This window comes from Pagrus major, chromosome 7 (assembly GCF_040436345.1).
Source record: "Pagrus major chromosome 7, Pma_NU_1.0".
Classification (NCBI taxonomy): domain Eukaryota; kingdom Metazoa; phylum Chordata; class Actinopteri; order Spariformes; family Sparidae; genus Pagrus; species Pagrus major.
Window position 1 is genome coordinate 4,529,432 of NC_133221.1, and position 11,731 is coordinate 4,541,162.

General features: G+C 42.0%; 1 protein-coding gene across 1 annotated transcript in view; it reads left to right on the forward strand.

Moving 5' to 3' along the window:
* agap2 (ArfGAP with GTPase domain, ankyrin repeat and PH domain 2) overlaps positions 1 to 11,338 on the forward strand; it is a 28,772-nt gene extending 17,434 nt beyond the window's left edge. Inside the window, exons 8-18 of the mRNA XM_073470755.1 lie at positions 1,087 to 1,239; positions 1,382 to 1,456; positions 2,816 to 2,920; positions 3,290 to 3,470; positions 4,562 to 4,687; positions 4,781 to 4,915; positions 5,691 to 5,842; positions 6,796 to 6,886; positions 7,064 to 7,286; positions 8,341 to 8,611; positions 10,047 to 11,338. Coding sequence (XP_073326856.1) covers positions 1,087 to 1,239; positions 1,382 to 1,456; positions 2,816 to 2,920; positions 3,290 to 3,470; positions 4,562 to 4,687; positions 4,781 to 4,915; positions 5,691 to 5,842; positions 6,796 to 6,886; positions 7,064 to 7,286; positions 8,341 to 8,611; positions 10,047 to 10,253 — 1,719 coding nt within the window. The 3' untranslated portion in view covers positions 10,254 to 11,338. The remainder of the gene's footprint in view (positions 1 to 1,086; positions 1,240 to 1,381; positions 1,457 to 2,815; positions 2,921 to 3,289; positions 3,471 to 4,561; positions 4,688 to 4,780; positions 4,916 to 5,690; positions 5,843 to 6,795; positions 6,887 to 7,063; positions 7,287 to 8,340; positions 8,612 to 10,046) is intronic.
* The last annotated feature ends 393 nt before the right edge of the window (positions 11,339 to 11,731 follow it).

An 11,731-nucleotide genomic window follows, 5' to 3' on the forward strand; every position in this document is an offset into this window, starting at 1 on the left:
ACATCTGATAACACATCCACCAAACCAAAACAAAAATTCAGCTCTGACTTTATATATTACATCACTATTACATAGTATACAGAGGTGGAATGTAACTAAGTACACTACGTTTACAAATGTTCCCTAATCTCAGCACTCTCTATTAGACGATTATTACAAATATGACATATCTTCCCGTCCCTCGTCTCTCATTACAGACTTCTTTTGTGCTTTTTAGCAGCACTGTGTTGCGCTGATTCACACGTACGAATGTTTCTAACGCCCTGACAGAAGCACAAAAAACAAAAATGTTTCAGTTTTGTGAAGTCGAGCATAAATTGGTATTCATCAGCAGCCATCAGTTGTCGGTTGAGTGCTCAATACTCAAACACTCAGGTGTGAAACTTGTTTGTTAGTTGTTGTTATTGTTCCTCTGTTTGGTTAGACACAATCTTCCTCCAGTCTAGACTGATATTATGTAAGACATGATAAAAATAGGACACAGATGAACGTGCTCTGCTGTTGCCATGCCGGTGTTTTCTTCACAATTAAAGTAGGATTTGACTTTGGCAGAGCGTTTTTTATTTTCCTGCCCACCTACACAGAGGATCACGATGCTCTCCCGTCGCCAAAACAGTCCGCTTTTTCTGTATATCTCAGAAATTGATGGATAAAAGACACAAAACTGCCTCTTCATAAAGGTATAACATGGACAAGAGCGATATGTTTTGAGAGAGTGACTGAGGTTTCAGAGTCGAGGTGAGAATGTGGAGCTCTCTCTTGGTTGGTTAAGCTTTCATCTGAGGAAGAGTTACATGCATTATAAAGTTCAAATCATCTATCAAACTGAAATGTAATTTTCAACGCCATCTCCAAGACCGTTCATCACTTCCTCTACATCCATCTCAGCTCCACGAGTATCACATTCCCCCGCGTTGGCGATGATCGACGACTGAAAAATTCATGCTGTCGATCATCACCCACTTTTTGTAGATCTGTTTCATCTTTCAGCCCATTCTCACTCTCTCCATCTCCATTCCCATCTCCCCCTCCTGCCTCCCGACCTCCCGACCCCGCTGTCCTCCCCCGCCTCGCTCCTCCTCTCAGGCCAGTAATGGCCCGAGTAGCGGCTACACCTACTCCCTCCCCTCCACCCCCGTGGTGGGTCACAGAGATCTGCGGGTTGCACAGGGAGAGGGGGTTGGCAGCGTCAACTCTCGTTCGCTGAAGAACATCCCCAGACGACCCTCCCTCTTCAAGGTCAGTCGATGTCTCACACCTTTCAGTTTCCTGTCATCTCTCACTGTCATTTCCATCAATTCAGCTTTCCATCTCCGACTCCCTCACGCTCAAACCTGCTGCTCTTTTTAAAACACTTTCACTGCTGTTGGATTTGTTTCAGAACCGGGACCCAGATAAGAAGGCTGGTGACGGGAAAGGAGACTCGAGCAGCACGCGGGGAGTTCCCATCAAACAGGTTTGGATTACATTTCAAACGGTGATCAGTGCAGGCGCCAGGATAAAATGTTGGCAGTTAAAAAAGTCTGCAAACCACTGATACGTCCGTGTCATAGGCTACGTACCATAATTACATTTCTACAAGTTGGAGTTGCATTAAGGCGAGAAGGTTGCCAAGCTACTGACTACAAGCGGCCTGGTCAGTGGCCCTCACTTCCTCACTTGGATTGATTACACTGGACTTTCCTCCCAAAGACCAGAGTTCACATCCTGTTTGTGGCCAAGAGTCAAGAATGATTCATGTTACGCGTTAATGATTTAATTCAAGTTACATGAGTGTTACATGATGTAGCAGGGCTGTCACGATATCAGATCTTCACTTCACGATTATCATAGTCAAAAAAATAGTCATGATCATCATATTTTTGCGATATCTGTAGAAATATGAGCGAAAAGTGTCGGCATCTTTAACTTTGTGTTAACTGCTTGTTTTGTCTCTAATTTGGCAAATAAATTACCCTCAAAATACGAGAATTACACACAATTACTGGGGAAAAAGCAACAAGATGAATTCATAAACAAGATGCAAAAGGCTAAAAATCTTCACTGGGTTCCTCACTGGATATTATCATATGTGCATTATTTACACGATGTCGACATTTAATTTTTTAATATCGTGTGAGTAACGTCAGAGTTCTGATATTTGAACCCAAAGTTTGATCTTTTCCTAAACCCAACTCAGTCGTTTTTGCGCCTAAACCTAACCAAATCGTAGAAACTGTTCATGAACGAGCTTTATTTTGCACGTCTAACAGGACATTGCATATGTATTATTGCTAACCTGACTGCTGAGACCTTCACGTCCAAAACTGACACTACAGGTGTAGGTAGAGCTTCATATTTTGAAGCTGACCAAGCTGCCGGATTTGATGTGTTGGACGTGAGAACATGTCGTCTTCTTCTAACCCTGAGAGAGTGGTTTTTGTGCCTAAACCGAAGCAAGTTGTGACATAAAAAGATGTAAAGTTTCACCATATCTGTGGTTTGCAGAAGCGTACATTACCAATCACTCTGCCAATTGGGTTGCAGTTCAAGAAATAAACATGCTACATGCTTAAAGCACAACAGTTTGTACCACTTCCCACTTCAGCAGCAAAGGTGGGAACAAAAATGCACTCGTCTATTTATTTCATCTTACATAAGCAGCACAAAACAATCCTTTGTTTCATCGCTTTCAACCAGCCGATCTATTAATACCGCGCTATCAGCTACTGCCGTCGGACTTTGAAGATCTCGTCTCTGTTGTGTCGACTCTAAATTTAGTCAAATTCGCTTTGTTTCTTGCGAGTTTCAGTGACCTTGGTTGTTTTTTCGACAGAGCATCCTGTGGAAGAGAAGCGGGAGCTCTCTGAATAAGGAGTGGAAGAAGAAATACGTCACCCTGTCCAACAACGGCACGCTGTCTTACCACTCCAGCTCCAGTGTAAGAGAACACCAGCAGGCAGATCAATACGGCAGTAAAACACAGGGAACATTCAGCACTCGGCCAGAGGAGAGAATATCTGCAGCTTTACAGATTCAGCTGCAGTTTTTCAGGCCACGTTTGTCTTCAGCAGAACTGTAATTGCTTCGAAACTTGTGCTTACAATTGATTGAGTGATTCAACATTTCTGCAGTAATTTAGTTTTCTGCACCAGTGAAAAGGAAGAGGAATAAAGCTTTAGAGCAGACTTTAAAGGGACAGTTTACCCCAAAATCAAACAACCATACATACATAAAACCATATCATGTTGTAGCAGCAAGAATTAAATGTATCATTTGTAAGAGGACGTGTCATTTTGTCGGTTTTCAGGACTACACGCAGAATGCACACGGGAAGGAAATCGACCTGCTGCGTGTGACGGTTAAAGTTCCCGGGAAACGTCCTCCGAGAGCCGTGGCTCCTGCGGGCCCCTCGCCTGTCCCCCCCGTCCCTGCACCTGGAGTTAACGGGCTGAGTAAGGAGCCGACGGCAGCTGATAACACCAGTACAGGTACTTCTTCTTCAGGTGTACATGTACACAGAGTACTGATACTGAGGGTGTGAGGGCAGAGAGATTCATTTTAATGCTCCTTTTCCCGCTTTGTTTGGTTTAAAATCGTGCAGAAAGCTCTTAACTCAGCTCTACTGTGAGAAATGGTGTATCCCATTATTGAGTGTGATCTCTCCAAAGAGCCACCTGTACACGGAGAGGAGGAGAAAATGGAGACGAGGGCTGCAACTAACATTCATCGTCATAATCGATTAATCTGCAGATTATTTCCCTCATTAATTGAGTCATTGTTTGTCATTACAGCATCAGGAAGAAGTGAAAAATGTCTGTCACGATGTTTGTAGGTTCAGGAGACATCTTCAAATTGCTCGTTTTGTACGATCAGCTGTCCAAACCTGAAAAATATTCAGATTACAAAAGCAGAAAATTCTCACAGTTAAGAACTTGGAAGCAGGAAAGTCAATCTTATGACGAGTACGAGGTAATGCATGAGTGAAATATAGACTCGATAAAAAAAAATTTACATGCAAGACCTCAAAAATAATCCAAGGCACACTGGAGGATTTGTGCAAAAATCAAAATGCCTTCATTAAACATGCCGATATGTATTTATATGCATGTTGTCGAAGGAGACCTACCGTTTTATATTTTTTACACGACGATATTTCAGTTGTGCAATGAGCCTGCAAAAAGACTTAAATCATTATTTCATTATAGAAATTGCAAATTTCCGTGGAGGCGGGAGGAAGGGTCGCTGAGGGGATGACGGCACCCCCTCAAATCTTGCATAATAAAAACCTTCAGTTCATTAAACATAAAAAGACTTTCCTCCCTTATGACTGAGATTTAAATGTGTAGTACAGCGTTAAATCTGGCAGGAGAGAGGTGTTACTTTGTTTTTTAGTTATCAGTGTGTCTAGTTTGCAGTGTGTCTTTAAAAATAACGTTTTCTAGTTCTAGTAGTGATAATTGTTGCATCACTAGTTAAGTAAATGTTGCATTTGAAATATCAAACAGAGGATTTCACTCTTGCACATCATATAAATATGAAACACTATAAATAAACCTTTTACTTCCTCTCTTGCTGTCAGTTCCTCAGTTGTGTCCGGCCACGCTCTCTGTGGCTGACGACCGGTCTGGAGGTCTGTCGCCTCAAGGAGGAGACAGAGGCCTCCAACGCTGCCCCTCCTCACTGTCCACCAAAGCACAAAGCGTCGGTACGTACGCGTGAAATAGAAAAAACCTTCAAGTCATTAACCACCAGTTGGCTCGTCATACGTTTATGATTCATTATTTTTGCACCACGACAGATGCCCTTGAAGGGGCCGCCAGCCCTTTCTCTGGAAAAGACCCCGGCCAGGCTTCTCCCATGAGCGACAGGAAGAAGAACAGGAGGAAGAAGAGCATGAATCAGAAAGGAGATGCAGCTGTCGGTCAGGCTGAAGGTGATTTATAAGCAGAGATTTAACTGTTTACCAGAAAAACTGTTGGTAGTGGGATTAAAAATAGAGTTTGTATGTCAACTGTATAAATACACAGATACAAGAGTGAGTGATGAAAAGCATTAATAAAAAACAACAGAGGTTTTATAATAAATAACAGGAACGCACATGCATTGATAAAACATTCAAGAGTGCAGTTATTATAAACAACTCGTATCAATCCAGGAAACCTCATGTTTATATTCACATTATTTACATATTCCCACGCAGATTTCCTTCTTCGTATGTCTCTGTCTTCTCCTTCTGTCTCTTCTGCTGGGATAAAGATTAAAGGTCTCTGAATGTTTCTTAACAGCCTTTTTCTTAACACTTGCACTTTCTCTGTTTTCTCTTTTTTCCTTTCTCCTGTGCTTATCTCTCGCTCTGCAGCCAAACGCAAAATGTGGAAATTAAAGAGCTTTGGTAGCTTGAGAAACATTAATAAGACAGGTAACAAGTTGGGGGGTGATGGAGCAACGTCTCTCCTCATGTCTGTGTTCCTCCTCAGTTTGCCCGAGTTGTTCATTTGACTTGTTTTCTGTGTAATAACCAAGATTTTTCTGTTCTCACCTTCCATCATGTTGTTTTCTGTTGTTTTGAATTCATTTTTTTTTTTCACTTCCCCTTCAGTGACTATGGATTCATAACACCCATTATATTAATCCACGGTGCATTAGTTGTCTGTGTGCACATGCAAATCTGACTTGAGGTTTGTTCCGCTTCCCGTTTTTTCTTGCAGAGGAAGAGAACGCAGACTTTATCGTGGTGTCGTTCACCGGGCAGACGTGGCACTTTGAGGCCCAGAGCCTGGAGGACAGGGACTCGTGGGTGACGGCTATAGAGAGCCAGATCCTGGCGAGCCTGCAGTCCTGTGAGAGCGGCAGAAACAAGGTACAAACACATTAAAAAATAGACCATAACACGTAATAAGTCTGCGTTAAAATGTCTACAAACAACTAGACTTTTGTTATAGAAATTAAAACTTTACCGTACATGAACATTTGGTTGTTTAATGGTGTGTTCACAATTAGCAAAGCGAGATTGACAACAGCATCATTTGTATTTATTAGCATTATTCACAGAAGCGTTTATTCCCTTCATACAGCCAGATTACTCAACTACATTAGCCGTAAGCTAGCGAGCGACAGCGTGCATCGAGGGTGTGTGTACGTGGGTTACGCGCGATCACCTCTGCGGATCGCTGCTGCAGTCAGGTTGCTAAACAGGAGTGAAGATCCCAAAAGTAAAAAAATAATCTCTGAGCTTTCCTCCCGTTGATAAACTGCTCCTGATCAGAGCAGAATTTGATGGGACAAAGTAAAAAAAGCTAAGAAAGTTTTTGACTAGCACTAACATATACAGGCTGGCTAGCATGTTAGCAGTTAGCCCTCCAGCTACAGTTGTTTTCCTGCCAGCAGTGGAGGATTTTACATCCAAATTATGTCATGAAGGTTTGTGGGTGCATTTCACTGCATCACTTTTTGGTGTGACCATGACTTCAAACTTTTCATTTGTAAGATATTTTTCCTGAACTTCGTCTTTTATTGCTGCCAATCAAGTCATGTATAAGTAGCGTACCATTATCGAGACTTTAAATCTGGAAATCATGTTTTCAGATGCTTTAAAATATTATCTGTATCATCCAGCTGTGAATTATGTAAGAAGTCTGTAGAGGAAGCTTTTTACACCCCAGATGTCTCCATAATTAATATACATGATGAAATCAACAATATTAAACTACACATTCACATAGAGGCCAAGGATTTAAAATATAATTTGTTCTTGTTATGTAACTGTGTAGACAAACAAATAATTTAAATTGTGTGTGTGTGTGTGTTGTTCAGGCTCGGAGGAGCAGCCAGAGTGAAGCTGTAGCGCTGCAGGCCATCCGTAACGCCAAGGGCAACAGTCTGTGTGTGGACTGTGAAGCACCAAGTGAGTTCTTAATGTCGGCGTCTTCCCCCTCCAGCTGCTGGTTTCCTCCGGAGGATTACTCTGCTTTCATGCGACATCCACAGCCTGCGGTGTTGTCACACTTAACTGTTTGTTTTGACTCAGTAATCTGTGTTACATCCTTCCTGTGACCGGGCTCCCCTTCTTCTCGCCCTGCAGATCCCACGTGGGCCAGTCTCAACCTGGGTGCGCTGATCTGCATCGAGTGCTCAGGGATCCATCGAAACCTGGGGACTCACCTGTCTCGTGTGCGCTCGCTGGACCTGGACGACCTGCCCGGAGAGCTCACGCAAGTCCTGGCTGCCATCGGAAACCACATGGCCAACAGCATCTGGGAGAGCTGCACGCAGGGCAGAACCAAACCCACACCTAATGCAACCCGGTGGGTTCAGCTCATCACCTCAGTTATTTATAGGACCAGAGCTGTCTATTTTCAGACAGCTGGTTTCAGTTCATGCCAAACTACACGGTGCACCTTTTAAAATCAACTTGATCGGCTGCTCTCCGACTAAAGATTTTCCTTATCAACAAGTCGTGGCACGTTTGCATGTTCTCCCCGTGCAGTTTAGGTTTATCGTCACTCTAAATTGCCCGTGGATGTGAGCGTGAAAGGTTGTTTACTCCCTACATGTCAGCCCTGTGATGATCTGCGTGCATCCTGCCGATTGCCCAATGTCGCCTGGGATCGCCTCCATGTATTACATTCATACACCCGTTTAATTAATAAATACTTTTAATAAGTAATATTTTTACCAGCATGCCACGGCCTACATCTAGAAGTATTTATAAATAAATAAAACACTTAAATACATTATTAAATATACAGATATATAATAGATAAAAGCTTCGTATTTGATGCTCAGATAAAATATTTACAGGTATATTATATTCGCAGTGATTCATTGTTTATTCATTAGTTCCTTCACAGGATGAGTTACAGATACATCTGTTTACAAATGCTGAATAAACTATTTATTATCTTTTTATTCGTCACCATATTCGCCAGAATAAATGTTGGGAATATTTCTGGAAGCCACAGACATGTTGGAATTTTACATTTCTTTATTTTGCAATTGTACGTTGCTTTAGGTTCAGTTTTCAATTTTATCTTGAGGTCTGGTTTCGTCAGGAGACGATCAAGTGGCTCGGCTAGATAATGTCCTGAGGTCTCCTTTAAAATATCCGGTGGTTTCACGCTTACAAATGTTGAAACGCTGTCTCGAACTGTGGTCACTGGCTTGACAGCCTTGTTGTTGAACTTCACCACCATCCCCTCCACCTCTTGATATGAGAGTCAGGTCATAAACATGTAAACGTGATCACAAGTACTGCAGAAACGTCAATAGTCAGATTCTCAGACATCAGAGCTTCCAGTTATCTAAATCTTGTGTGTTCCTATAAATGACCGGATCTCTTTTCTGTGTCTGTCTCACAAGTGAGGAGAGGGAGTCGTGGATTCGCGCTAAGTACGATCAACGGGCGTTTGTGGCAGCTCTCCAGACGCCCCAACCCGCGGAGGACGGTATGCCGGTGTGGCTGCTGACTGCGGTGACTGAGAGAGATCTGCCCAGACTACTGCTCCTTCTGGCCCACAGCACCAAGGACCAGATCAACGCTCCGCCGGCCGGGTCGACTTCGCCGCCTCGCTCCGCCCTGCACGCTGCCTGTCAGCTGGGAGACGTAGTCATGACCCAGCTGCTCATCTGGGTACGTTTTTTAATTTGCACAACATTGTACTTTTCACTCCACTGCATCTGTCTGACAGCTACTTTTCAGGCGTCCCTCCTGTCCAGTGCAAACAACATATCTCCAAATTTAGTGATTTTAATTTGAATATGAATTTTTCTGAAAAGCGGAAGGCTGACATGCGGACGTGCATCTGTAAATACCTAGAAAAACAACACGTCTCTGCGTTGTTGTTTCCTCTTTTTTCGACGAATCATCAGTTTGGTTAACTTAATCAAACTTCAGATGTGGTGGAAATGCAAACAAGGAAGAGAGTTTTTAGTTCATGGTTCTGGTCTTAGTTTGGTTCCTGTGGTTCCATAGTTCCTCCAGTGCTTCTGCTAATATGATTAAACACAACAACAACGATTTAGCACCATCTAAGCTTAATATTATCTCTCTCTCCCCACAATCATATTAAGATAATAAAGCCCCACAATGAGATTTTGACGCAGGGCGCCTCTAACAGGATTACAAGATTAGCTAATGAGCTAACAAGCTAACGTCTTGTCACCTGTTGAAGGAAAAGATGCTCGTCTTTTTGGTCTCGTAGCTGCTGCAAAACATATCATGTTGTTTGATTTGATAAGAAATGCACTTAATTGTGTTGTTTTTAAAGGGACAGTTCAATGCAAAATCAAAAATACTTGTTCTTCCTCTTACCTGTGGTGCTGATTTTTAATCGAAATGTTTTTGGAGATATCGGCTGTGGAGATGTCTGCCTTCTCTCCATTGTAACAGAGCTAGATGGGACTAGATGGCTATCGATCCCATAAGAGTCATAAGAGTTTGTAGTTTTTGTTGTGGGGACATTCCCATCACAGATAAAGTTAATCCACTGGGTCTAGAAATAGTTAAAGATGTTTATGTTGGTTCTTTCAGAGAATAACGGAGAAATGTGGGTGCTTTGTTTACCTTCCACATGTTTGTGTTACTGAAGTCGGCATTTGCGAGGTAAACGGTAGTTACTAGTCGTAACTCAGGTTCTGTGAGTGCGTGTTTAGTCATTTAACTGCATGTTATCACAAACACAGTAAATTACAACATTTTTAATATGATAAAACATTTATGATGGCAGTGGCAAAACTGCAAGATCTATGTCGCAGAACGTGACACGTGACGGTGATGAAACTGATCTGCCGCCCATGAATATTAGCTAGCTCGTCGTCCATGAGTAGATGCTCGCTTCCTTTTGTGCAGAGATACAGAAAGAAAATAGTTCCTACATGAAAGAGCTCACAACGAGGTCTGTCACACAAAAACAATCTCGATAGATGAGAGGAAAAATATGCTTTGGATTTTTGTGTGAACTGTCCCTTTTAATGGCAAACAGCTGTATTTCACTGCACACGTGGTTCTGAGTTTAATTGTCATTTAAACTAAAAACAAGCTAACTATCATCTCTCTCTCCCGGCAGTACGGAATCGATGTGAAAGCGAAAGATAACCAGGGCCAGACGGCGATGAGGATAGCCAGAAAAACAGGGAGCAAAGGCTGCATGGATATTTTGCTCCAACACGGCTGTCCCAGCGAGACGTCGCCCCCCACTGCCACCCCCATCCTCTCCCGCCGGTCCAGCACTGCCAGCCTGGGCCGAACCAGCTCCAGGAAGCGGGTGTCGTAGCCTGAACGTGGAGCTGGTGACGACTCGGAGGATGCTTATTGTTTAGAAAAAAAACGTTTTAAAACACGGATACAGGCAGAGACTATATCATAGTACCAAGGATTTAAAAATAAATAGTTTCTGAAGACTGAACAACATATCAAACAACTTAAAAGCAATATTCATTCGATTTGTTGATGACAGGATATATTGCTGAGATACTGTGTTGTCGTTGACCTCATTTTAAAACAACTCAAGTAGAAACTTTGTAGCTGTCTTCTGTAACTTTTAGAGCAGACACTCGAACTGCTTCTGTTTCACTTCCTCCAGAAGAAGTGCAATAAATCCAGCTACGATGACGAAAAAGCAACACGTTTTAGAGCGAACTGTACCGGTGAGAGAATCAATACGTGGAGAGGGTGCTGCTTTTATTCAGAATTTGTTGTGACTGGACCAAAACAGCGATTATTTCCTTTTGGCTTTACAAATAAAAAAAAAAACCTACAGTATGTCATGTTGTTAGTTATGTGTGCCTGTCGCAGCAGTATAACGGTCGGTTTTCGGGCCAGTTTCAGCTGAGATTATTCTGCTTAGACTAGAAAAATGAATGGTTTGGAATATGAAATATGTCAGTGTTACTCTCACAGGTCAAAGATATGGCGTTTTAATATACTGTAAATGTAACTATACTACATACTTAATGTTAAACTGTAACGAAGAGACAACTGAAAAATCAAAGACTCAATTTTGTAAATGATTTCTACTGGTAGTTTTGAAAATATGTCAGGTTTGTTTTTCATCGTCTCTGTTGATTTTTCTTATTCTCCTACATGTCATGAACCAGTAAACAGATGCTTTTACGTACGTAAACATGTGGCTATTTGTTGAAAAAGTTTAATTTGGGATTGGGCAGACGACTGCATAAAGACTATAACATTATTCACGTTCATGTTAGCGTTGTGTGGGTCGATCCCGTGAGTTTGCAGTGAAGTACGAAGAGTTGCAGGTGTCATTGCTGCCGCTGACACCTTGTGGGTCGTGTGAATCCCTCATGAGCTAAAAGAAATGGTTACCGGAATAAAATAAACTTTTTTTAATTAGCATTATTTTGATCTTTTGCTGTGTTTTATTTTTTGCCTCTGTGTCATTACATTGTTTTATAGCGTGTTTTTTAGCCATGCTAGCAGCGTTGGTTCGATCCGCCATTTTGGTTCCGACTACTGAACAGTTTCCTGTGACAGTTCTTCTCTGACGTTCATGTTCCCATTCAGAATAAAGTCTTTTGTTTTTATTTAGCGCCATCATCAGGATAAAAAATGTATCAACCAATAACATTCCCATAAGTCTCAGCTGTGCTTTGTGTTTAGTGCTAATTAGCAACTATTAGCATGCTAACTGAGATGGTGAACATGGCAAAGATTATAATAAATTTCATAAAAAAATCAAACAACCTGTATTATACTGTATACATTTTGGTTTGCTGATTTAAAATTCAGCCA